The sequence below is a fragment of the Paralichthys olivaceus genome, chromosome 6 (genome assembly GCF_024713975.1).
Source record: "Paralichthys olivaceus isolate ysfri-2021 chromosome 6, ASM2471397v2, whole genome shotgun sequence".
In the NCBI taxonomy this organism is placed as follows: domain Eukaryota; kingdom Metazoa; phylum Chordata; class Actinopteri; order Pleuronectiformes; family Paralichthyidae; genus Paralichthys; species Paralichthys olivaceus.
In genome coordinates this window covers 16,631,216-16,657,334 of record NC_091098.1, presented here as the reverse complement: position 1 = coordinate 16,657,334, position 26,119 = coordinate 16,631,216, and the positions used below count along the sequence as shown (strand labels likewise).

At 42.9% G+C, this 26,119-nt stretch overlaps 3 protein-coding genes across 5 annotated transcripts in view; 2 read left to right on the top strand and 1 right to left on the bottom strand.

Annotated features, from left to right (window-relative positions):
* The first annotated feature begins 127 nt into the window (after nt 1–127).
* Nucleotides 128–2,554, top strand: LOC109635097 (uncharacterized methyltransferase YdaC). Of its 3 annotated transcripts, none has more exons than XM_020096023.2 (4): nt 128–270; nt 1,214–1,470; nt 1,791–1,971; nt 2,083–2,554. In XM_020096023.2, the coding sequence occupies exons 2-4, from the start codon at nt 1,216–1,218 to the stop codon at nt 2,277–2,279; spliced, it is 633 nt and encodes a 210-aa protein (XP_019951582.2). In that variant the 5' UTR covers nt 128–270; nt 1,214–1,215; the 3' UTR covers nt 2,280–2,554. The 3 variants fall into 3 exon arrangements, with proteins under 3 accessions (XP_019951582.2, XP_069382659.1, XP_069382660.1); XM_069526558.1 differs by having other exon boundaries at nt 226–310; XM_069526559.1 differs by having other exon boundaries at nt 243–281.
* A 221-nt stretch (nt 2,555–2,775) lies between these two features.
* On the top strand, nt 2,776–6,039 carry ube2t (ubiquitin-conjugating enzyme E2T (putative)). Its single transcript, XM_020096456.2, has 7 exons — nt 2,776–3,233; nt 3,943–4,052; nt 4,384–4,453; nt 4,539–4,644; nt 4,770–4,868; nt 5,277–5,360; nt 5,745–6,039. The coding sequence occupies exons 2-7, from the start codon at nt 3,944–3,946 to the stop codon at nt 5,859–5,861; spliced, it is 585 nt and encodes a 194-aa protein (XP_019952015.2). The 5' UTR covers nt 2,776–3,233; nt 3,943; the 3' UTR covers nt 5,862–6,039.
* A 104-nt stretch (nt 6,040–6,143) lies between these two features.
* Nucleotides 6,144–26,119, bottom strand: part of LOC109635320 (leucine-rich repeat-containing G-protein coupled receptor 6) — a 35,920-nt gene continuing 15,944 nt past the window's right edge. Inside the window, exons 3-18 of the mRNA XM_020096455.2 lie at nt 21,205–21,276; nt 19,187–19,258; nt 15,896–16,111; nt 15,655–15,726; nt 13,706–13,774; nt 13,162–13,233; nt 12,955–13,026; nt 12,500–12,568; nt 12,007–12,078; nt 11,636–11,701; nt 11,455–11,526; nt 11,104–11,175; nt 10,483–10,608; nt 9,224–9,378; nt 8,531–8,611; nt 6,144–8,445 (exon numbers count right to left, since the gene is read on the bottom strand). Of these exons, the coding sequence (XP_019952014.2) occupies nt 7,190–8,445; nt 8,531–8,611; nt 9,224–9,378; nt 10,483–10,608; nt 11,104–11,175; nt 11,455–11,526; nt 11,636–11,701; nt 12,007–12,078; nt 12,500–12,568; nt 12,955–13,026; nt 13,162–13,233; nt 13,706–13,774; nt 15,655–15,726; nt 15,896–16,111; nt 19,187–19,258; nt 21,205–21,276 (2,614 nt within the window). The 3' untranslated portion in view covers nt 6,144–7,189. The remainder of the gene's footprint in view (nt 8,446–8,530; nt 8,612–9,223; nt 9,379–10,482; nt 10,609–11,103; nt 11,176–11,454; nt 11,527–11,635; nt 11,702–12,006; nt 12,079–12,499; nt 12,569–12,954; nt 13,027–13,161; nt 13,234–13,705; nt 13,775–15,654; nt 15,727–15,895; nt 16,112–19,186; nt 19,259–21,204; nt 21,277–26,119) is intronic.

The window sequence follows — 26,119 nt, the reverse complement described above, 5'->3', positions numbered from 1 at the left end:
CAACCAGGTCAAGCCACAGTGATAATAAACACAAGACAGACAAATACAAGAATGAAATGACTGAAACATGAAACTGCAGGAAAGTGAGTGGTTAGAAATGACAGGGAGTAATAGGCGACTGCAGCGTTCAGAAGCATGCGCACTAAAAACAGAAATAGCCTTCGAGGCTTTTGGGCACTTCAGGCTTTCCGTACTTCTCCTCTGAGCTCCAGCAAAACAAACACATCCGCGTCAGGAGCGCGTGAAGCGAAAACACGCACAAGGACCAAGGTGAGATGCTCGTGCGTGTTAACGCGTGAAAGAAGCGTCTGTGAGAAACTTAATTATAAAATGATTTAGTTTGCGCTTTCTAACCAACTATCGTATCCACTATACAGTTGTACGCCAGATAACTTACGCAAATGCCTTATACGTGTATAAGTGACTCGTTTACTATCTTGCAGAATCATGTCAAACAAGTGTTAAAGAAATAAATATTATGTACGTGATCATAGCAGTTTGGCTGTAATGGTAATAGTTATGCTGATGTACAGCAGATTTAACACAGCTCGGGAAGTTTAAGGTCTTGAACTGAGCAAAGTCTAAAGCCGAGTAAAGTTTAACCAACCCACTTCAACAAACATGTATAATATTATAGCATAATGCCGCATCCCTTAAGGTTAAGTCCATAAAAGGAAGGTTGGACTTTGGTTTGGAAAACCTGCGATTAGATAAATGTGCTGTATATTTGGATTTCTTATTTGTTGTACAGTCATCAACCAAAATGCATTTTGTCCAAAACATTCAAATATAAATGTAGAGTAATGTCATTTTTATTTGTTGTAAAATATGGGGTTGCTGGCTGTGCCAATTAGAACCACACCAGTTTAGTTTACAGAATAACAAATCCAGTAAAGACTTGCGTTTATGTTTAGAGTTTACATTAAAAAAGTTATTCATAGTAAAGTTTATATTTAAACTGTAAAATATTGAGCCCCATTTATTTATTTGTCATAAGGGCTCACACATCTTTGGAATAAATAAAAAAGTGAGCTGATATGTCGGCATCAAACTTTTTTTGACTCCCTGATATTGGTATCAACATCGCCATCGGTCCCCAAAAATCCATATTGGTCAAGCTGTAATGCTAAAAACATTGTTTGTGCAGTTTGTTTGATATAAATCTCTGAAGTTGTTCAGTTGTACAACCAACTTGTATTTTCTGTTTCTCAAGTGATGTGGCCTGAAAAAGTGGGGCAACAGCTGCGTCGCCCAACACGTTCAGTAGCAGGGTGGCTGGCCAGTAAGTTCTTTAAAGTGTACAACCATTTCCTTGAGAAGAACGCCGTGAAGCTGTGCGGGATCCAACCTGGCGACACTGTGCTGGAAGTGGGCCATGGCCCGGGTCTGGGTCTAGAAGCAGCAGCAGAACTGCTAACAGAGCCCACAGGCCGTCTTATCGGGGTGGATTACTCTGAGTACATGCATAAGGTGATGTATAAATTCTCACAGCCCATTTTAATCTTTAAAAACAATTAAAAAGAGAATTTTAAAATCTATCATCAGCTTTACCAGCAGTGAAGTGATATGTTTTCTTTTCCTGGTTTTGGTTCAGATTCTAGCTGTAGAATTTTGAACAAGCTGCTGTCTGTACAAGGTTTCTGCTGGGAAAGAGATCTTAATATCAATTTATTATGGTACTTAAAAGTCTTGATTTCAACTTTTTGAAAGCCGAAGGAGCCCTGGTTATAATAACAATATTTTACATAAAGGAACAATATTAATATATTTCTTTTGCTCTTCACTCACAGATGGCAAGTGAGAGAGTGAAGGAACTTGTGGCGAGTGGGAAAGTGACACTGCATCACTGTAATGTAGAAGCAATGCCTCTTGCAGACAGCACAGTGGATAAAGTGTTTCACTGTAACTGCTATTACTTTTGGCCTGACCTCAGGAAGGGAGCCACTGAGATACACCGGGTAATGAAAGCAGGTAGGATATGACACTGTAACGGTGAGACAGACCAATCTGACCAATCACTGCCTCTAAGTGATGCCTCTGAGCATATATGAAACCAGGTTTCTCTCTCTTGAATCCACCCAGGAGGCCTGATGGTTACCACGCTGAGGCTGTCCGCTGTGACGGTGGTAGCAGGAAAGAATATGATTCCCGATAAGAACTGGCACCCAGACACTTACATGGTGGCTCTGAGAGACTCTGGCTTTACTGATGTCAGGATGGAAGACAAAATGTACAAAAACATCACTTTTCAGGCTATCTTCGCCACGGCCCTGAAGTGAGATGTCTACAGATAGAGATTATACATTCCTCTTTTTGGTCTGCATTTTTGTTTTCATATTCTGAATTTTCAAAACAGTAAAACTGATTCATCATAATGAAACAGATTTATAATAAGAACTGTATCATCTATCTACTTTGTTAATTACACTCAGAAATACACTATGCATGCACACATGATATCTTTGAAAGATAACTATGTTGTTAAGAATGTTTATATAAACCCTATTGAAGCAAATTTATGCAAAGCCAATAATTAAAACAATGTTAAATGTAATGATGACTGTGCTTCTGTTGTGTCCATTACACAAAACCAAACTGCATATGTGTAAAACAATGTAGATAAACATACACAGTTGTGAATGTGAGGTAATCTGGTGCAAAGATGCAAATTGCAAACACAAGAATAAACAGGGAAAAAAAGTCAAAATAAAATATGCAGGTGAACTGAGTCTGAAGGTGATCGTACTGAATGTGGAAAACTGGATTAAAAACATGGCTAGCAATCACAATCATTCAATCAAATTTTCTTTGCATAGTCCATTTGCACAAATCACAATTTGTGCAAATGGACTAGTATTCACAGTATTAACAACATGGAACAACATGGAAGAGAAACATCAGATTAGTTTTCCCAAGTGATAACTGTGAATAACAATAGAATGTTATCAGGTGGATAAAGTGGAAACGGGTTCATTTAGTAACTGATCATTGATATTGATTCAGTTTAATCCCAGTTCTTGTAATTGGACCTGGTTGCTACACATGTACTCAGCGGTAGGGGGCGACAATGCGCCGCCGTATAACAGAAGAAGAAGAAGCGGAAGAGGAAGCGGAGCGCGGAAGTGACGAAGAGAAGACAGAGCGAGGCAAATCTGAAAACACAAGTCAGGTCGTTAGAAAGGTGAAGACAGAAGCTGAAGAAGTGGACAGCAGACTCTGAGGACGGTGTGAAAGTAAGCGAGTGGGATTTAATATGAAATATTCACGTTTCATAGAAACCCCGGTGAGGTCGTTAGACTCCAGGAGGCGCTGTCAGGAGGCTCGTGGCGACAGGAAGCAGCTGGTTAACATTAGAGCAGGTTCACTAACTGGTCATTTTAAAACAAGTCAGCTTGTTGGACCGGCCACAGAGAATGAGTTCAAATGAACCTATCAGAATAATTAGACTTTAATTATCGTTAAAGTCCAGGTATGACCTGTCACATGTTGAGTTCATGTCAGGACATGTCCACATGTCCAACAGAGACTTCTGTATAAACGGAAGCTCCTGTCAGCATTGTGTTGTTCCTTTGTTTTGAAGACTGGACTCAGACACAGACACTTACATTGTTGTTATGATTCTAATTGTTATTATAAAGGACACGTTCCATGTTCATAATGCAAATTGTCTGCTAGGAAACTGACTTGTTGCATTCACAGTACAATTCAATTTGTCATTCTACAAAACTAAAAGAAATATCCCAAAATATGTAAATGATATATGTTTTATTTTACTTGTATATATTCATTTCTGACACATTTTTGTACCTCGATGTTGTTATAATCTATTGTGAGCAATAAAGTTAAAAGAATTCCAGAAAGGAGTCAGAATCCCCCCTTTTGTCCTCATTGTCTTCTCTTTGTTATGCATGAAAGCAGATTCATAGATTCTTTATTTTGCAGAATGCAGAGGACGTCCCGTTTGAAGCGTGAACTTCAGATGCTGAGCACTGAGCCACCTCCCGGAATAACATGCTGGCAGGCGGAGGACCGGATGGATGACCTCCGGGCACGTATGTATATACTCTCTGTCTCTGGATGTAAAATGACTTAAGTATGATAAATATTTCCTGCCAATTAAATGATGTTAAATAATGTGATACCTGATATATAGTACACTCAGTGACCTGTACATTTATATCATACACTCAACCAGTTTATTGGCTACACCTAGCTAAAACTTATGCAGTCTAATTCATGATGTTCAGTTTGTCTTGCAACTGTTTTACATGGATATTAATTGGTCATTTTAAGCGTTATATAATATTTACTATCTTCTAAATGTATTTTTTTCAAGATCATACCATGTATATGTCAAGCTTAATATCTGTCTCTCATTTGCAGAGATAGTTGGTGGAACAGAAACTCCTTATGAAGGTGGACTCTTCTCTTTGGAGATCAAGGTCCCAGAGAGGTACATTTTCACAGAGGTTTAACATAAATGGAGTTCTCTGTTGCGATACCAGTAACATTATTAACTTGTTGTTTTCCTCTCTTAGGTACCCATTTGAGCCCCCCAAAATACGATTCCTGACCCCCATCTACCATCCAAATATTGATAATTCGGGACGTATTTGCCACGATGCTCTCAAACTCCCGCCAAAGGTAGTTAAAGATTTCAAGCGCTAAATAATCATTTTCACATTATCTGTTTGTTTATATGCTGTTAGATGAATGACCGTGTCACCTGCATATGTATAGATTTAATGTATCCTTTTGTTTTTACCCAGGGTGCCTGGAAGCCGTCCTTAAACATCTCCACAGTTCTCTCCTCCATTCAGCTGCTCATGGCTGAGCCCAATCCAGATGACCCGCTCATGGCCGATATAGTGAGTCACATTTAATCTTGTATCAACATCTATCTTAGTGTCTCTTCGAGGAGAATAACTGATACATGATCACACTGTGAGGTTTGTTTGCTTTTTTGAATAGTGTGATCATTATAGATATGTGACATAAGAGCTTTCTCAAAAATATTTTCTGGACATTACAATATCTACAATGAGAACTAAACTATACTGTACTTAAAATGTATACTTTGAAAAATGATTGAACACTGAAATAAATGAATACTCGTTTAGTATTCCAGCCAGTGGTTTTCTAAATGATAGACTAACTAATTAGTCTACAACTAAATAAAATACACCGGCCAATTTCAAAATTGCAGTACAATGCATTTCAGTAATACATATAGAATGTGTTACCTCTAAAAAGACACTTACATTTTGTGAATGCAGTCATCAGAGTTCAAATACAACAAACAGCTGTTCATGGAGACGGCCAGGAAGTGGACACAGGAACATGCCGTTCAGAAAAACACGGTAAGTGAATTTAAATGTGTTTCAAAAAAAACTGTTGGGCCTTGAAAGAGTTATGGACTCTACTGTGAGTCATTCTAGTTGAATTTGTACTGAACTCAGGTAGACTGCATTTTTTAAGTGGGTTTCATAATTTATTATCCTCATTTCAAAGAAATGTTCAGTTATTGTATGTGCTGTTTGTAGTGGCTTATTTTACCCAGAAGGTGGTGCTGTGCTCTAGATAAAGCGCTGTCTACTGGCTTAAATTCACCTGCAACAAACTGATGCAGCTTGATATGCAGCTTTATATTCAGTTCTTAAGTTAATATTTTATACTTCTCAGTTTTGCTGTGGGGATGATTGAGCTGTTTTTATTTGAAGTAGCTTGCTTCTTTCTTTTTTCAGGAAGTTGTGGAGGGAAACAAAGAAAATACTCCAGATCAGAAAGCTTCATCCCGCAAGAGACATCCGCTCGGTGCACAACAGGAGGGAGAGGAGTCAGCAAAGAAAACCTGCGTGTAGGTAGTTTCCACCTCGCTTGTTGGAGCCACAGTTCCAGAGCCACCATGCATTTTAATCCTGCCTGCACTTAAAAAGTTAATTACTACTTCCACCTATTATCTGTGTATTCCTCTTTTTAAATCAGAAATATGTTTATTTTTTATGTTTTGTTGTGTTATTAAAGTTTATTCAAAATGAACTGAATAGATTGAACTTCTTGAATATATTAGACACCACCATGTCTCCTATTGTGAAGGTGCTTCATGCATAAGCAGAGTGGTTCAGTAAGAAGTATATACAGTATGAAGATAATAATTTTATTCAAACATATGATTACCAATTGTATACAAAGTATGTACATCCTAAATAGCAAGACATTTTTCTTTACAAACTAAGGATTTATTTCTTAACATATGAAATCATATATTTGCTGTTTATCGTATAAAAAGAAAGACAAACATCATAAGGCTGTATTGAGTCAATAGCATGCTAGTTCAGAGGTAGTTACATTGTATGTACATATTGCTAGCCTGCTCTAATGTCTGTAGAAAGATAGCTACATCCCATTCAGTCTGTATGACTGCCTGCCTCCTGTTGGGCAGAGTTGCATATTTGAGATAAAATCCTGTAAACCATGTAAAACTGTATAAGCGATCCGTCTCCTGTTGCATTTTTATAACCGATACTACACAGTTGGTTAGAAATATATATCCGACAGTAACATCTCTGTGAGCAAAAAAATGTTAGCTTACTCTGGTAAAATGTCCCGGTGCATTGATGATGAATCCCTTTTATTTGAAACAGACCTTAGCAATAGTAAAGAACTTATATTTTAACAAAGACAAATAAGATAAGTCCACTTAAAATATAACCGAACAGTCTGTAACCTCTAAGTTGCATGTCTCACGATCACATTTCAATATAAACATTTACACATAAAATTCTACTGGATCTACCTAAATCCCCTTCCAACCACTAAAACATTGATTTGTCTGGCGGTGAGATTTTCCATGTGGTTAACAGCTTCTATTTCTCAGTCGTCTGAGTACATGACTGTCACAGTCCACTGAGCAGTGTCTGAAATAGTCCTTTATTTTGACACTCACCCTGTATTGTGGTGTTTCATTTTAATAGTCTTTATTCTGAAGGGAACTTTAAGTTGTACTCTCTTATTTCAGAGGCACTTTGTTGTGTTCTCATAGACGTCTATAAAGTACTATTGTCTCTCTGTGGACTCACTCTTAGGTGCTTGAGGATTAATAACCCAGAGCTGATATTAATGCTGCTGTTCGATCATGGTCCTTGTGTGTCCATAGCGTCCCAGCTATTCAAACAGCTAGCTTGGAGGCTCATGGATGAGAGCTGAGAGAGGGGGTCATGGCGGAGTAATACAGAGGGTGAGCGTTATGAATCCCATCTTGATCCAAACTCCTCACACATCCATCCTCGCTCAGGCCTCCCCATTCTGTCGCTCTGTCTCTATCTCTGGCAGCAGGAGTGGGAATCTGGCAAGGGATGAGGGGGACAGAGGAAGTAGAGGAGCAGTGGGAAAAACGTATTGGATCTAGTCGGGGCTGGAGAGGGGACCCCTCACTATACAGAGCATCAGAATCGGCGAGTGACGTCTGTGTCGATGAGTCGGAGCAGGAGCTCTTCTCTGTCTCCACAGAAACCAGTGAATCCAGGGTGTGGTCCCTGCGTAGCTGCGGACGGGCTTTGGGGCGAGACCAGAAGAAGATCTGCGAGTGGTCCCGTGTGAAGAGTAGGAAGAGGAGGGGGTTGAGGCAGGCAGGCAGGGGCTGGAGAAGCAGGAGGGTTGATTTTAGCACCTCCTCCCCAAGAGAGAGAAGACCCAAGAGGGAGCAGAGGGAGAGGAAAGCTACCGGTACATAGAGGAGGCCATTGGTGAATATCAGCCAGGCAACATGTTTGATCATGGCGCAGTCCCACAAGCCCTCACACTCTCCCCTAAGTAACTCCCAGTAAAGGCGGATGTACGAACCTGTGACTATTAGCAAGCACAGGGTGTTCATCATAATGAGGGCCAAGGGGAACCCCAGGGAGGAGGGCAGCCGAGAGGATGGGGGTGGTAGAGGTGAGGGAAGGCAAAAAGGTGAGGACCCATATTCCCCAACTCCTACAAGTGGGAGAGAGGCCAGGGTGAGGGAAAGAGTAAGGCAGAACAGTGCACATGTGCGTACACTTCCAAGAGATGGCGACTTCCCATAGGCCCGGGCGCATGTCACACTCACGCCACACTGCACAGCTGCAAGAGTCAGCAGCAGTACGCTCGCCTCAGATGCAAACACCCAGACCCATCCTGTTGCCTGACAGCCGGGACCCCCCTCCCAGCGGGCACCGTGGTGACCAAACTCTCCCAGGGTAAGAGCATCCACAAGGGTCAGGGTGCACGTACACACACCCGTCAGAAGATTGGAGGCGCCCATGCAGGCTACAGTGAAGCGGAGTGGCGACAGGTAGCCAGGTGAGCCAAAGAGGGACAGGAGCAGGATGGAGTTCCCCAGCAAAGACACCAGGGAGATGGACCACAAGCCCACACGGACCAGCCAGCTGCCCAACAGAGAGTCACAAGGACGGAAAGGACCTGCAAACAAACAAATCACTGAAGTGTTCCTTTTACAAAACAGTCTGCAAGCTAATTGATCACTGAAGGTGTAAAATGTAGGTACCTGGCGTGGGTGTGCATTGGACGCTGGTCTGTAGTTTTGATTCTTCTATTTCCAGTTGGAACTCCTCCAGGTCAGGGTCATCTGGAAGAAAGTATTGTAAAAATGAAAATCTGCACGTACACAGCATATGTATGTATATGTATATGAGTTGTGTGTGGCACTGGCTGTTGGTGGTTGTTATATGGGGGGATGTTCAACATTCTTTTGCGCTGACCAAAAGAAAACATCTCAAAGATAATTAGCACTTGCATGAAATTTGATTATCGTGTCTGTTTTTCTAACAATTAAAGGTGAATAAATTTAAATCAGTGGCATGCTATGGTTTAATCATCTTTTGTTATTGTTACTTTTTGGTTCACCAAGAAATAGTTTATTTTCAGCTTTTAATGGTGTAGGGTTTAATAGTTTTAATTTCAACTTAATTTCGGTTTATTAGTGTTTATATTTTACGGCTGCCACAGGAACGCGTTTGAAGGGTCAACACTCGAGTGTAAGAGTGTGTCGGCTGCCAGGTAGCTGTGGTTTCTGCAGGGCTCTGACATGTTTCAAGACGGCTTGTGTCAATAATTCGGCGGCACGCCCAGACATATGGGGCTCAGATTTCCATGTACGACTTTACCCCTCGGTGTGCTCCATGTGTGTTTTATTCTGTATATGCGTCCACGGAGATGTTGTAAGGATGTGCTTTCTTACAGTGTGTGTCAGCGTGGATAGGGTACATGGCCACAGTCCTCTTGTGTAGGTCCTCATCTGTGCTGCTTTGCTCTGTGTCCCACTGACTGACTGGCTTGTAGGTGTCACAGGAACCATATAAACAGCACTGGTAGGCGTAAGGCATCTCTATCACCCTGGAACAAACAGGTGAACACAGTATTTAGACCAGATGTATGAAACACACTTTTTATTCCTATTATTGTGAGCTTGTGCAGGTTTTAGACCCAGTTAATAAATCTGTTTCTGTAGCACTAAAACAGACTGGAGCTAAAACAGTTGGTGCCAATATTGAAACAGCTTTTCCCTCCTGTAATCATTCCTCTTGTTCATGCCGTTCATTAATATATATAATATCTCAACACGAAAGTGATAGTGGACAAACTCCACAGCCCCTGTTCTGTGTGTAATGAGGGGACTTTGTACTTTACAATGGTAAACTACCCTCTTGATTTGATTACAACATATTGCTGAAACCTCAATAGCCTCAGATAAACTGTACAGAGTAAACACTGATTTAACCCCCCCATCCCTTGCATTGGAAACACATTAGAAATAGATTTATTTCCAATGGACCTTGCAAACAGAAGTTATCATTACAGCAAGACATATACTCATGTGCCTGGGAATATTGTTTTAAGACGGACTCAGAAAATGTGGACGTCTTTTTGAGTACATATCGCAAATCAAACTAAATTACCCATCATTTGTTGGAAAAACATCTATTTTTCTGAGGTCTGGCTCGACTGTCTTTGGTGTGGATGCTTGTACACAAACGTTTGCTGTGCATGTGCAGTTTTTTTTCGAATAGCTCTCTGCCAGGAGTTCTGTTTTGGACCATGTTGAACAGTAATGCTGACATTGCCACTTGATCACCTGCCATCTTCTTTGAAACTCAATCTCCCGTTTCACTTCACTGCACCTCTCCAGGCCTTCAGGGATCATTGTAACAAGAATTAACTTGCGACCCATGCACACTTCCTCATTGTAAAAGTTCACACCAGCAATGGCTTGCAGGGAAACATTGTGATTATTTAATTGTTGAATTTTTTAGATATTAATAGAAACGTGTGAGGGGAAACATAATTGAGGTGATGGGACAGGACGCATTTTTCCTTACAGCCACAGGATACACACCTGGGCAGGTTAATAAACTTTCTGTACAACATTTCAAGTTCATGTCGAGTAATACACCCAGTAAGAAAGAATAAGGCATGCATGATGGCGTGTGTTTGTGTTACCTCATACGGGGAAAATGATCAGGGCTGAAAGCGTCATATAAATCTGGGTTGCCCCTCAGCTTGAGATGGGTGAGCCCCGCCAATCCTGCAACGGGGACTGAACTCAGACGGTTCTCAGTCAAGTCCCTGAGATAAATATAGAAAGAAATTGAGAAAGAAACAGAAGCGTCAGATCAGGCTGAAAGGTGGTGTTTACGATCCTGTTTTAGTTTCAGCTATAGCAAGGGTCATCCTGGGTAACAAAGAAGCAATAAAAAAACAGACAAGGCTTCATCAGTTTCCCTTCAAATAACACTTCCTGTCAGATGTAGTATATGTGTTTGTTTAGCAAGACATACTTCAATCAGTCCTCACATAGTAAAGCAGTTTTTTTTGGCATGACCCGGGATGCGTCTCCTGGCCACGCTGAGCAGTTTTCCAAACAATAAATTCACATGAGTGTTCTCTGTAGACTGAGCCAAAGACAACTGTTTTTATTTTTTTGTGGTACACAGAATATGGAGTGTTTATGTAAGATCGAGGTTCTGACACATTTTCTATCTTTAATTAAAAATACAATAAATCTGGAAGTGTCTCCGCTGAAAGACCAGAAGTGACTTTGATGTGTCTGTGTTTACTCACAGTTTGATCAAAGAGTGAAGAGAGGCAAAGGCATCTGGGTGAATCCACTCAATCATGTTCCAGCTCAGATCACTGACAAAACAAATCATAAAGTGAACTGAAAGGAGGTGAAATTACACTTAAAATGTTGTTTCTGGATTATTACCAGATGACAGTTAAAGCAATCAACATCTACTTGAGACCCCTGATCACACAATAATGACTGAAAGAGGTAATTGTAGCATTTCATACGAATACGCAAAAATCGTCTGACCCTCTCACTTGAGGTTTTGACCCCCATGTTGGGAACCACTGGTATGGACGATGCATTTTCGTGAAAATGATTCATGCCATGTTGAAAAGTTGACTTACAGTGCTCTGAGAGAGGTGAGCTGCTGGAAGGTGTTCGACTCAATCCTCCTGATGAGGTTATATTGTAGCCCTCTGTTGAAATGTACAGACAAACATGAATGAAATATAAAATGTGAGGGGGAGACACACACCAACATTGATAGTGATGCATATGTGTACGTATTGGAGTTGAATTGCTCACATCTCTTGCAGGGCAGAGCAGTGGTAAAAACTGGGCAGATCCTCTATCTGGTTGTAAGACAGCTCCCTACAACAACACACAAAGCACACACACACACACACACACATAAACACAGTGACCAGCTGTGGATTTATAGCGTGGGAAATTATGGGGGTGACAGGATTATTTGGGTGAACACTCGGCCCTACGAGCAAGGCGATATAGCAGGACAATGATTTTGTGGGGGGTGGTGATTGGATTTCATAGTGAAGTGACTGTACGAGTGATTGCTTGGGGGCACGGCCCTCCACAGTGGGGTTTTGTGTATCAGTTTTGCACCTCTCACCCTCTCCCACACTCCCCCCCTCCTGATTGTGTGCATATGTACTCACAGCACTCTGAGGCGAGGCAGCTGCTCACATAGATCCAGAGGGAGAGCTGAGAGACCAGCCCGGGTCAGCGTCCTATAGAGAAAGAGAGAATCCTCTGATCATTGTTGAAGTGCAAGCAAGCGAAAGGATTCCCCAGTTCTGTGAGTCTAACTTGGTCAGACAGGGAGCTGTAAAGGTTCGCCAAACCTGTCACTGGCTGGCATAACTAGCCTGCCCCTCCCTATCTCTTCTCTGAGACTTCTGCTATTTCCCTGTTTCCCAGGATTCTAAAACACTGTAATTTTCTTTTTTTCCCCATCTTCTTATCTCTCTCCAGGCGTTTTCTCTCATATATGTAGACACTGGGGATTGCATCCCTGCCCTCAACCCTCGACCTCTGTGTCATCTCACATTCTTTGTTGTTGCATGCGGAGAAGGTTCAGTCGATGAAATAATACCATGCATGTGTGTTGTTGCTGGGTGGTGTGTGCAGGGGGATAAAGGAGAAACTCACAAAATTTCCAGGCTGGTGGTTCCTTTCAGATCGGGAAACTCACGAATCTGCGTTGCTCCGTTAAGTGAACTGCAGTCAAACAAGGAGAAAACCTGTCAGAGAAACACTTTTTCTTTCCTTTCTCTCTCTCTCCCTCACTCAATCACCCACGCAGACACATACTCGTGCACACAGACCTTGTCTAACAGCTCATTTTAGCCATCTGACTTTTGCTCCAATATCAACACAGGCTGTTTTGGCTGTCTCACCAGACATCATAAGTCACACCATTCAACATGTCCTTACAACACACTCTCTCTTACCACATCAGCACTGAGCACAGCGATACGCTAACACAACATCATTCAGTAGGGCATTACACATGTCCACTCAACTCTCTCTGCAAGGGACAGAGGATGATTTAAACAGTGTCTGGGCTAACTCGCTGCAATGGTTCCTACTGACCGCATACTCACAGTGTGTGCAGCTTGGGTAAGAACTGGAAAGCGGATTTTCCTACAAACTGGATGGGGTTTTCGTAGAAGTGACTGCAAGAAAAGGACATTCCTTAGATTAATTTGCTTTTGTGAATGAGACATGTTGTGAATAATGTCACTGAATGTCAAATTTGAGTTTATCTAGCATGTGCACACTGTAGCATTGAGAATAAGCATTGAGCTCACATGGTTTGGAGCTGAGGGTTTCCCACGAAGGCCCTCTCAGGGATGGCTTTGATATTGTTGTTATGGAAGCCCCTGCAAACATAAGAACATATCATTCGTCAGACAGTCTATCAATATGTTTCTGATAACATGTGTGTGTTTTTGTGTTGGTTGCAGCAACAGTGTGTTTGTGAGCGAGAGGCATAGTCATATCTCCTCGTGTTGCACCTGCCATTGCACAGCTGAAAAACATTTTTGGACATATGAGATGTAAACACGCACACATACGCCTGTATCTGTGACACATATGCACACTGCTGAACATCTGCTGAAGCCGAGGGAAAACATGGTTCGTGTGTGTGTGCGTGCGTGTGCGTCTGTGTGTATGTGCAGGCCAGCCGGAGCGTGGGTGTGTAGCCAGCACCTGCTCAGGGCGAGAGAGATTGTATCCGAGTGCCACATTAAAATCACTTAACGGGATTACTTGGGATAACGCAAACCATGATAGTCATGCCGGGCAGGTGTGTTTTTGTGAATGTGTGCGTGCGCGTGTGTGTACACTCACAGTTCCTGAAGCTTACTGAGTGTCCTGATGGCCACAGGGAACTCCTGCAGATCGTTGTAGTTTAAATCTCTGAGAAAGAAACAGAGATAAACAAACCATGATGATCATCCAAAGCATGATGAAGGATTGCTATCACTGCAGCACCAATCATAACGCATCAATATGTGATAGTCAGTGTGTGAGAAAGTGTGTGTGATTGCACATGTATGCCATTTCCTCTGCACTGTGAGAGGCAGCTGTAGAGTGTGAAGTTTGGATGTGACCCTTGACCTCTGCTGCTCTGACCCGATTATTTAGGTCTGTCTCTGATTAGTCGCTCAGGAAACACTGTATCAAAACAACCATTGCTATAAACTGACTGCTCGTGTTCAGGTGGCAGAATGAATGACTTTCTTTACTGTTTTTCTTGCCTGTATTTAACTGTTAATCTGCTCGTGTGCACATTTGTGCTTAATTACCTTTTAGTTGTATTTAAGTTTTTGAAACATATGCCCAGCAGGCATGTGTGCTGTCTTTTAAGATCCTCAGCCATCCAGAACAAAGGATACCTAAACGGACAAAGTTATACTCAACTGGATTTGTTTTTATTCTTTTAAAAGAGCAAAAATTCCTTTGACAATAGGTTCATGTGTTTTTCTGTGGATGTTGTGAAATGTTAGTCTGTCTGGTTCTGCTTCTCCGTCCTGTTTGCGTATGCTGCTGCGTTTTCCAGCAGTCCTCTGGATGGCTTTTCGTAGTAATGATTTTATAATACACACTAGGGGTTGGGGGAGAGTGCTGGTGATGCAGATGGTCTCTCGTATTTCTCATAAGCGAGGCCGCTGTGAGAGATTAACCCCTCATACCAGCACAATCCCCACGTCAATGACACCTGTCATCTTATCCCGCTGAATCATCTGTCTCTCCCCACCGCTGACGACCCAAACACTTTAACACACACTATTTTGGTCTCCATCCCTCTTTTTCTCATTCTCCAGTTTCCCTTCATCCCTTTACCATGGCTCCCTCTGACTTACACCCCAGTCCCTCACAGTGCCCTGCAAGAATAATTGCTTAAAGTTAAGTGTTAATCTGGCCATATGCTTCTGAGCGCACAGGCAGAAGTACTTTCTTACTTTCTTATCTGCACACACAGGCATGTGCCCACACTAATGCTTATGAAAAGGAACACAGTTTTTCTTGCACTTCAACAGGTTGTTAAGCGGCATGCCAGTTACGGTGTTTCCATCGGACCACCACGAAGACACAGTTGCACTGCCTGAATTTCTCTGGCTTTCTTTTCGCCACCTCCTTCATAAAGCCGTGTCGGTTTTCTGTGGTTTCCACTTCGGTGTGTGGTTAGGATCTAGTTATCGAAGCTGCGGCACATACGCTCAAACAACTCTCTCGTAGCCACACTGAGCCATGTTTGACCTCAGAGCCACTTAAAAATTATTTTTCGCAGAAACACAGAGGAATCTATTTATCTTTGTTCGAGGTAATCTAAGAGGAACTTTTCATTTTCACATTCCTGTTGATTTGATGGCTGTGTTTTGGAGAAACATTCAAGCACCTGCTGAAATTAGCACTACACTTCATTATTCATTACACTCACACAACAAACACTTTAACACACACTAAGAATCAGGGTGACTTGGTTATCTTTGTGAGCCTTTATTCAGGGAGTTCTTTATATCCATGGGGTTAGACTGAGGTTATGTGATTATTGCAAACACTACTGAACATAATGAATGTTGATACTTTGTCATTTCAAAGCCTGCGTTGCTGTTTTGGGGAAACAGTGGTACTCATTTAGGCTTATGAAATGAAATTTCGAGGTGCATGCATATAGGTGTATGTGTGTGTTTGTTGGATTGTGTGTTTCTATGTGTAATAGGAACCACAGTTTCTAAAAGCACACATTTGTGTATCATGTGTATCTTGTGTGTCTTTGTGTGTGAGATACTCACAGTGTCTCTAGACTGTGTAGACCTTCAAAACACCTTGCGCCCATGCTCTGGATCTGGTTGTTATGGAGATGCCTAGAAAACGCATACAATTTTATTTATTTTTATGAAATCACAGTACATTCCCACACTGCAATCATCACCGCCCCGTTTTTCAAAGTCCACAAAACAAATAATTTATCTGGTAAGCTGAGAAACCAACGCTCAGGAGAGTTTCATGTAAACAACTCAAGATGCCACTTACAGCACAACAAGGGCAGAGAGATTGGTGAATGCATAATCTGGGATATGTGTGATCTGGTTGAGGGCCAGCGTCATGGCCTGCAGGGCGGGCAGGGAGTCCAGGGCCGTGACGGGGATCTCTGTGAGGGAGTTGTCGTCTAACCACAGATGTCTCAGGGAGCGAACCCCTCGAAAGGTCCCGGCCGGAACCTCAGACAACAGGTTAGCATCGAGACGCCTGCGGGGCGAGAGGAACTGAGATTAGCGAGGTAATAACCAAGCCTAAGTACAGTATGTTTGCTTATGTGTGTGTGTATCTGTGCTTGTGCGTGCGTTAGTGGTTGTGTGTTGTGGCATTGAAACACTTTGGCTTACAGGAAGGTTATTATGAGAATTACACATCCTTTATACTCCTGCTTTCATCCCCGCTGCAGCTTCTTAGAAGCATCTCATTATGATTTATTCCCATGCTAATTAAGCCATGTCTAGCGTCACTAGCACAGACATGTATGAAATGTAAGATGAGAAAAACACAGACACAAACGTGTAGAAACATTTGGGTTGGGCTGTTTTATTCTGCTTTGCCTTATTTATCTTGTGCAAAGCCGTCTTCCCTCAGCGTCTGGGAAAAAGAGAAGACAGAAGAAGGGAGGAACAGTTAAAGATGCGTCTTCAGCTGTTCCTCCCTCTTTTGCTCTTTCTTTCACTGTCGCTGTCAGTCCCTGATGTCTCCATGTCTCACACAGAGACACATAGCTGATGACACACATGCACTTTTATCTCTTCAACCATAGAAAACCTAACAAACCTTTGTCCCCCCCCCCCCCCCCCCCCCCCCGTCTCACTGTGTCTTCACCCCACAGGCAATGCGTGTGTGTGACACACACACCACACGTAAATGCACACATGCAAACACATGGTCCAAAGTGATGAATGATCCCCTCAGGGCAGAGTTGACAAGCTGAGACCACTTCCTCCTGCTATTCTTCTTTCTTTGGCCCTTCACACTTATTCATTAATCTCCCTTTCCTCCCTCCGGCCCCCTCTCACACTCACATTTTGTTTCTTACATCTTCATTGATGCACTCCCTGGCGCTACAAACCCCTCTGCGTCTCACTCCTTAACTCTTGTTCGTTTTTCAAACACCCCCCCCCTTATCAATCTTCCCTTGTGGTTCTTTGATTCCCGCACTACAGCGTACAGCTCCTCCTCAGCCTCCTCACCCCTCGGAGGCTTCGCCAAACAAACAGCATCATCAAAGTGAAATCTGAACTTGAACTCTGAACTCTGGGCTTTTCTCCCCAGGGAAATTTTCCATCAGAGGAGGCAACTGTATACACTGGCAGATGCTCACACACAAGCACACAGAGAAACACCCTCCCGCATACGTATAGATTCACATGAGCGTTTGTATGCGCACGCACAAATAGCTTCAAGAAATTTTCATTTTCTCCACTTCCTGAGCACAGATTTCATCCTTGTGCATCCTGTGCGCTGCAACTGTGGACATTGTTTGTCCCTGACCCAAATCACAGGATGAAAGCTACGGAAGACCCTTCAACTTTCTGGTTTGTTCTCCAGGGCAAAATAATAATTGCTCCTTTGGGTGGACCTGCCAGGTCTGTAGAAGGTCCAGACAGAACAAGGAATGTTCCACAGAAGCCAATAAAGCAGCAACTATTTCCTGTCCATCACATCAAAGTCTGAGGTACAATTACAGGAGAGAGAAATAGAGGCTGAAAGAGAAAGTTCTCTTGAACGATCCAGGAGATCTGTGGACCCGCTTCCACTGATTTAATTCTCCAGATGGCTAAAGTTTTACACAACGGGGGGAACTTGGAGAAGTGTTTCACAACATTGATTCAAATCTATAAAAAACACCGGGTTATGTTGATTTAATGTGGCTTGTGGAACTCATCAGTCGTTATTATACTACTTAACTTGTGGGTTGGGACCCAAAACACATCTGTCTGCTTATGATGGCACAGAACTAAACAACAGTACTCGCTCTGCATCGTTGTTGTAATTAGCCTGTTCCAAATATGAGACAAATGTCTTGACTCGGTTTCAGTTCTCTGCCGACAGAAAGATTCTTGTCCAAGATTAAGTCATTATTTATTAGGGATGAAAGCCTTCTTTATACATTTATACCAATCTAAAACCCCTGTGCTGACTCAGATGCTGTCTCTCCTTCTTTTTACCTGGTGTGTTTTATGTCACTGAGAGGCGCCGACAAGCTTCACTCTCCAAAGCCTTTCCAGTAATCTTTCTGTGCTGGGCTTATCATTACTGTAATGACAAGGTGCGTCTCTGTTCACAGGCTGTGTGTGTGTGTGTTTGTGTGTTTCATTACTTGAGAGCATCTCTAGCTGAAGAAATTAAGACAAGACCACACACATGATGGCGCACATACACATACACACAGCCTAAAGACAGACAGACACATAATCATAACAGAATTTTTTTAATTCAGACACACAGATAAGTACAGCTGGAAATACAATGCCTGTGTGTGTGTGTGTGTGTGTGTGTGTGTGTGTGTGTGTGTGTGTGTGTGTGTGTGTGTGTGTTGAGGGAGAGCCGGCCTGCTTAATACCAGACAAAGAAACGTTGTAGGTGGTAGTGAAGTTACATGCGCACACTTCATGTTGCACCGCCGACAATTTGAGTGTGTCTGTGTGATTAAGGAAATGGCTTGATGGACATTTACAGACAATTATTAATTTGGAAAGTGGGGATTTGGAGTACGTGTGCGGTACATAGTTGTGAAGAGACGGGTGGGGGGGTGAGGATTTACAGATGAGGTAGTCCACATGCACACTGACACACACACACACAAATGTACACTGACCCCGCAGATGAAACAATTAAGCCACCAAACATTCTCATTAGCCAGGGGGATAGCAGTGTGGGTGGTGGGAGAAGAACGGAGGAGAGGAGCGGAGGAGGAAGAGAGGGGGAATTGATGGAAAATGGGGTTGTTTCACAGCTCATTGGAGATGCTCTCCCCGGCCTGTAGTGTCTGCTGTTTCCCTCATGGCTTCCAGATGCTACCATGAACTGTGCTGACACACTCAGGCTGTGACTCCCACTGCCAGGCAGCACTGCGCTGAATGCAGAGCTGTTGCAGCCAGCGTCGGGAAACGTTCTGTAATATGTCAGTGGTACTCTATACCTGCACTGCGGTTAGAACTCAGATGTGTGTGGGTGGGTGGCCAGGGGATATTTCCTTCCCTGCTGGATGCGGTAGAGTAGCATGATTATAGTGTGTATGTGTGTGTATTTGTGTGTGAGAGAGAGAAAGAGACTTACAAGGACAGTAGGTTGGGCAGGTCCCATGGAGCATCATCTGGAAGTCTCTCCAGCTGGTTGTTTTGCAGCATTCTGAAAGGCACATGCAGATAATTGAGTTGCAGGTAAAACTGCATGTCTGTAGGCGATAGAGTGTACATGTGTGCACGAGGGCTCGTCAGGCAGAGCAAATAATTCCATAGTGAGGGTAATCTGACACAAGAAGGAAAGGGCCAGTGATAGCTTGAAGAGAAGCAGAGAATGAAGGATAGAGGAAAAGAAAGAGAGACGCTCCTTGGGTGGGCTGCTGATGTCATTCTTAGAAGAATGGAGCAAAAAGCAAGGAGGAAGTGGGGTGCAAACAATAGCCCTCTCTTTCCCCTCCCTCCCTCTCTTTCTCTGTCTTTCTCTTTCTTTTCTTTTATGTATTTATGGCAACCAGTCATCTGACATAAGCGCGTATAGTGTTCCAGTGTGTCACTGTCAGCGGCGCCCAGATCATCTTTATTGTGGCATCGTGATGTCACAGTCAGTCTTACATTGTAAAACCTTTTGTCACAGCAACAGTTAAACAGCTGTGATTACAATATAAACAAAAAGAGCTCTGCATCTTTTTTCTTTGTGACACAATCTTGAGCCCTCCTCTGCCATGAACAAGTCAGATTTTTAATTTCTACGATTTCTATTATGCGTTTATTTATTTGGCAAGAAGAGATGGTTGAAAAGTTGGCAATACAGTGCAGTCTGGATGTCTCGAGGTATAAAGACCATATCTTTTTAATATTTATTCACATAACTCACTGTGTCACATAGTGTGTTTCACAACAGCCCTCTGCGTAAGATACGATGATTGCTTCAGTGTAGAAAAAAAATGCTGCTCAGGTTCGAGAGGATCAGGGGAATGTTTCCAGTGGGATCATGATGCCATGATAAATACACCAAATTGAGGCTTTTCCTGTTCTAAAGAAATTGCCCATGGGGAGCTTCGCTGTAATGCACTCTGGGTTCATAACCTTTTACTCTGTGCGTTTGTGTGTGTGTGTGTGTGTATGGGCGGGGACCTTGCGGTTACCCTACACAAGGTCAGCAGTCCATTTGTTCTGACTTTAGAAATATATTGAGAAAGGAAACCAATAGCTCAGCTGCTCTAAAGACAAATGGACTGTCCAAAGCTTTCCTGGGTGTTTCTGTGTGAAGCACGAATGACCGCAGACATGTATTATGATTTCAGGAATATGTGTGTCCATCCGCAATAATGACTTAATAGCCCTGGATTCACGGCTGCTTCGCTCATTCTGCTGCGGTGAGTTTCACAACACGAGGTGAAAGAGGATCGACTTGTGTGCCTGGTAATCCCCGCTGATTCCCTCAAATTACAAACCGCAGTTCTCTAACTGGGCTTATATTCTGCGGCAGGGCTCCTCAAACTGTTCTCAGCCATGCTCCAAAAGGGATTGACGTGAACTGCCAAGGCTCGTGAAAACCTCCTTAATGCTCTTGTCGTGCACCAACTGGAAGTACGGCCACAAGTCATTAGATGCTGCACTCACAGGTCAGAAGGTGCGACGGTTTTTATGGTTGCCTCGCATTTCTTTGTGATTTAATACTTCACAGCGGCGCTAACAGCTGGTGGTTGTGGATTATAAGGCCATGAACACAATATGAGAAATGGGGTGTTAAGCGAACAGGCTTGTGTGGCTTCTTTTTTTTTTGGTTAATTTCTGTGTCACTTACTGTAATCTCAGTGGGTGGTGTGACTGGGGGGTCCCTGCATTACACCTGTGAGTGTGTATAATTGCAACTGAAACAGGGCTTGTTTGGGAATGAAGGAGCTGCAAGCAGGGCAGGTCTCTCCCAGCCCATAAACTTTAACTGCAGTTAATGATGCGTGGCCTGTGTGTTTTATTCAAGGCAGGAGCACAGCTTTACCCCCCTCTCCTCCCCTAAAATGCTGGAGTGGAACAACCCACCTGGGATGATGAGGATTGAACCACCAGAGTGGGAGAGGGAGAGAGAGAGAGGAGGAAGAGGTTACTTACAGAACTTTGAGGTTGTGGAGACCCTGGAGAGCGTGGCCTGAGATATACCTCAGCTGGTTCCCTGAGATACGCCTAGGAGAGAAACACGTAGATCAAAATGAGAGAGAGCGAAATATAAAAGTGAAAAATGAAATATAAGCACATGCACACAGAAAAAATTTACAAGTCTCACAAGAGAACTTTTGCCTTTTGCTTTATTCTGTTTTTGGATTGAGCTGTGATATGACTTCATCCTTCAGTTCTTGCTGCGGGGTTACTGTAGGGGCAGTATGCAAATAACAATATTCTATTCCATTCAGTGTGGTTGCTATTGGCCCAGAGCACACCCTGAAACATTAACCAATGCTGGGAGCTCTGATGAGTGAGTAAAGACTCAATTGAATGAGACCGAGACTGGGTCAACAAGTGCAGCAATGAAAGTATGTTTGCTTGTGCGTACGTGACCGTGTTTATGTGTGCGTGTGGAGTAAGGTGTTCGCTGTGTATGTGCGCACGGGCTCATGTGTGCGCAGTTGCAAAACGCGTGTGCTATTTTCCATGTCCTTGAGGTAAATTGGGCTCGTTCTGAAGGGGCCTTGAGGACAGCGAGGGAGAAAAACCACACACGTTCACACAAGCAATCCAATCAGTCTGTTTATCAAACACAGCACCTAATGGTCATTTGTGAGTGTGTATAAGATGTCCAAATAAATAACATGCAGTCCAGTGGAGTAACTCTCAAGGTCACGAGCTGGAAGTGCAGTTTAAACACAGATTTGGTCTTCACAGCTCGAGACCACCCACTTTTATTAAACACACACACACACACACACACACACACACACACACACACACACACACACACACACACACACACAGTTAATTGTGCTCACTGGAATCCTCCTCCTTGCGCCGTTGCTGTACAGGTGACATTTGCCTGACATTTCAGCCTTATGCTAAGCAGCCTGCCTCCGGCTGAGTTTTTCCATTAGAGCCAGGATACTGAAATATTGATTGAGAGCGCGGTCTGCCTTTTCCAAACCACTATCATCCAGATGGTAATAGACGAGGGCTCCCAGCAAACTCCCTCTGACATGTGATACTCATGTCAACATGTCTCAGCCTTATTACTGTGCAGTGGCAGACCACATAACCCCACCTGCGCCTGCCAAATCTCACACTCAGCCCAGTTTAGAACTCTTATAGAGCTCATAACACAAAACATAAAAACACACACACATACACATGGATGTAGACCCACATCGGCATGCTAGAATACAAATGGACTGATTGTTATCCAAGCTATTATAGTGGCTTTTAGTTATGCTGCTTGAACCACAGTCAAACAGACTTCGACTGCTCCACATGATGTCTCAATATATCCTTGGAAATAAAAGATGCAGTTGACAGAGAGTTGATTTGTCATTACTGCAGCACGTTGACCTCACAAATTCTAATAGTCATTCATGGTTCAATATAAAGCAGTTCATTTTGCTCTTAGATCAGACTTTTTACTCGTAAAGAAACCTGTATATTTTCCATCCGTTGTCCCACTGAGAACAATAGGTCTGCTACTTCAATACCATTTCTGTTTCCGCTATTGCACAAGGATCCCAGGGAGCATTTCAATAGCTACTTTTCCAGAGGTAACAGTTTCAAAAGGTCTTGCTGAGGTCCTGACACCAGTAAAATGTATCTAAGCCTCTTTCTGCAGAGACCATAAGTGCCTTCTTTTGGTCCCTGCTCAAATGCAGTGATTGCTTTCAGACACACGGAAAAAAGATATAGGTAGCACCAAAGAAAAATAAATGTCTTTTTCTATGGGGGGACAAGGAGCGCCAGTAATTTAGAGTTTTAGAAAACAAACATTGTAGTTAAGGCCATGGTTTGATGTGCACGTCGTACTGCCAGCCCAGCCTTTCTCTATTAGCTGCACCATTGGAGCCAAAAGAGCATTAGAGTGGAATCATGCTCCTTTTGCAGACTTCATTTGTCAAATGGATAATTATGTCGAAAGTGAAGATGGATATTGAAAAAGGAAAGAAATGTTCAGACGTTCTTGATAGACATCAACAGAACACCGGCAGTTGCCATTGACTAAGTGTTTCCATGATATCAGTGTGTGTATTTATGTGTGTACTTGTGTGTAAATGATCGTATGTATGAGTGAATGTTCCACACTTAGCCTCCTAGTTGTTCCACATCAATCTCATTCTAATGAAAGGCGCCTTGCTCTTGTCAAACCGTGGCTCCGACTGGTTTTTCTTTTGAATTGATTTGGAGATGGATAGAATTTATCTTGGCCCCTGGACTTCGCAGATAAAAATTCCTCCTCAGCAATATTCAGCTTTATTGAAGTGATTCACAGATAAAATAATAGAAGCCAGTGCAATTCAAACGTATATGGCAGAACAGTGGGACGGGTGCCGCTGGTAATGAAGGTGCAGACCACCCTGCTATCCAGAGCTGATCAGTCAGGGTTTTACTGAAGCATACCGACTGTTGATTATCTTATGTATCGCCATGTCCTATTGCCTCAAAATAATAAACATGCTTGTCATGCTATCTCAGGTAGTGATAGGACATCATAGTGGCAGCAGGACCAGGATGGTTGATAGCAGTTGATGATGAATCAAAGAAGATGAAGAGAATAAACAGGTTTTATCAGAGCGGTGGCAGTTCATGCGTCGGTGCATCTATAAGTACATATGCGTGTTTGACCTTTGCACCCTCAGTCCATCAATAGAAATTGTATCCCTCCTTCTGTTCTGAGGTCCAGCCAGCAGGTCAACCACTTAACCTGGCGTTAACCTCCGAAATTACTGGAGTAAAATATAGACTTGTTGAAACAGCACGTGTGTGTGTGTGTGTGGGTGGGTGTGGGTGCATGTTTGTGGGAGAGTAAGAGACAAGCAGACAAAACCCAATGTTGGCAACACTAAAAGGGAAAGTTTTAATTGGCCTAGATAGTCCCAGATGTGTTGTGCACCTGGAGTATCAAAACAGCCAATATTGTAAGCCCTTAACCCTCACCTACGTCATTCTCCTGGCCTATCAGCAGACAATCTTATCACCAAGGGGAAGGCAAGCAGGGCAGCACTGGCCTCCACTCACCACTTCTCTCCTCTTACATTTGGATTTCATTTGTGTGATAGTTGGATAGCACCTAAGTGCACTCGCACATGGCTGGAAAAGGCCAGGCAGTATGATTATTCCAGAGGTGGCGAACGAGAAGGATTTATCACAATTTCAGACTTGAACTGATAAAAGGAGCTAGCACCGTATTCTGCACACACTAGGGATTATTTTCCTGTGAGGCCACTTTGAATGGTCCGAATTGAGGATGTGAGTAGTGGCTGCAGATAATGATAAGTTGCACATGACAGATTCATCCTATACGTTTGATTATGAGGAGAGTTAGAGGGAAAAGGCAGAGTGAAATGTGACCTCCAGAGGTTCAAACAGCACAGACTTTGATACTGATGATGGGCGGAAAACAGTCAACTTCTTAAGTATTTATCAGGAAGGACTTCTGGGTGGGCGGGCTTGGTCGCTCCAAAATACAATCAGATCAGAAATAGATAGCACATCTTTGATATTAGAGCTGAACATTTGACGAGAGCGTTGCCTTTGATACATCAGGTAGATGAGTAACCAGTCTCTGCGCCTGCTGCCTTCTCATTAATCCATGGGCACGCAGTCAGTCTGTGCTCCGCTTGACTGAAACTTGCGTGCTGCTTTGTGTATTTGAATTAAGAGCCGATTCACTAATCAAAGTGCTGAGTGAAGGCTTAATGAGAAGGATCTGATATCAATAGAATAAGATTTACTCAGAGTTAGAAAGGGCTTGAGGGTGGGACGATTAAACTTGCATCAAATTTATCAATATTAATGCCGCAGTGAATCAAAGGGAGGTTTAGCCCGGCGAGATTTGCGAACAGCTTTGTGAATAAATTTAATCACCTCATTTGAGTTTCAAAAGGATTATTGTGTTTGCACTTTGATACTAAAGAGGTGAGAACGGAGTGAAGATATGAGAGACATATGCTACAATTTACATCGCGCTCCAGAAATGTGCTCATGTATGTTGCTCGTAAGATTTTATTTCGTCTCATATTTTGTAAAACTGGATAAAAGCTGGACGTCTTGCCATAAGCACATTTCTTTTGGTTTGTAAAAAAGCGGAGATTATCTAAAAAAGGGCAAAAAAAAGTTGAAAACTTTCAAAGGCAGCGACTGAAGCCTGGAATAGCCTGCAGTAAAATGGAGATGGTGGGATATAGAAATGAATTTGAAAGGAGAGAGATAGTGTGAGGGAGGGCAGGCAGGGAGGTAGATCCCAACATCAAACAATTTATCACTCAACCAGTCACAACATGCTCAGCCCTTTGCCTCTCTGTGCTACCAACAAGTGCTGCAGACCCACATCAAACGCTCCATCTCAAACCAACTGTGTTTGCGTTGAGAGCCCATTTTTTTAAAAGCCATAAGTTGCTGTAATTATATTTTGTTTATCATAACTCGCCATGCATGATCTTTCTCAACATTCTAGACAGGGGTGAACGTCAAGAAATGTGCTTCTCCCTGTTCTTGGAACATCATCATCGCCATCCCAGCATGTCTCCAGAAATGGTCAGCAGGGCTATAAAAATTGGCTGTGGGGCAGGAACATCCTCCTTGGAAGAGGTACAAAGCAACAGAGCATATCCATAAAATATCCGAACATGAGAGAGATGCAGAGGAAGCGAGATTGACAGGGTTGTAAAACCCTGAGAGTTTTTGTGTCCGGTCAAACACTGCAGGTGAAGCTGCATCCAAGACGGCCAATTCCCTTTTCCCCAAACGAATGCAAATATCAACCTTGATGTTTGGCATCGCTCTGCACAGTGGATTTGATAAATATGCCATCAACTTTATTTAATATTTACCGTTTCAG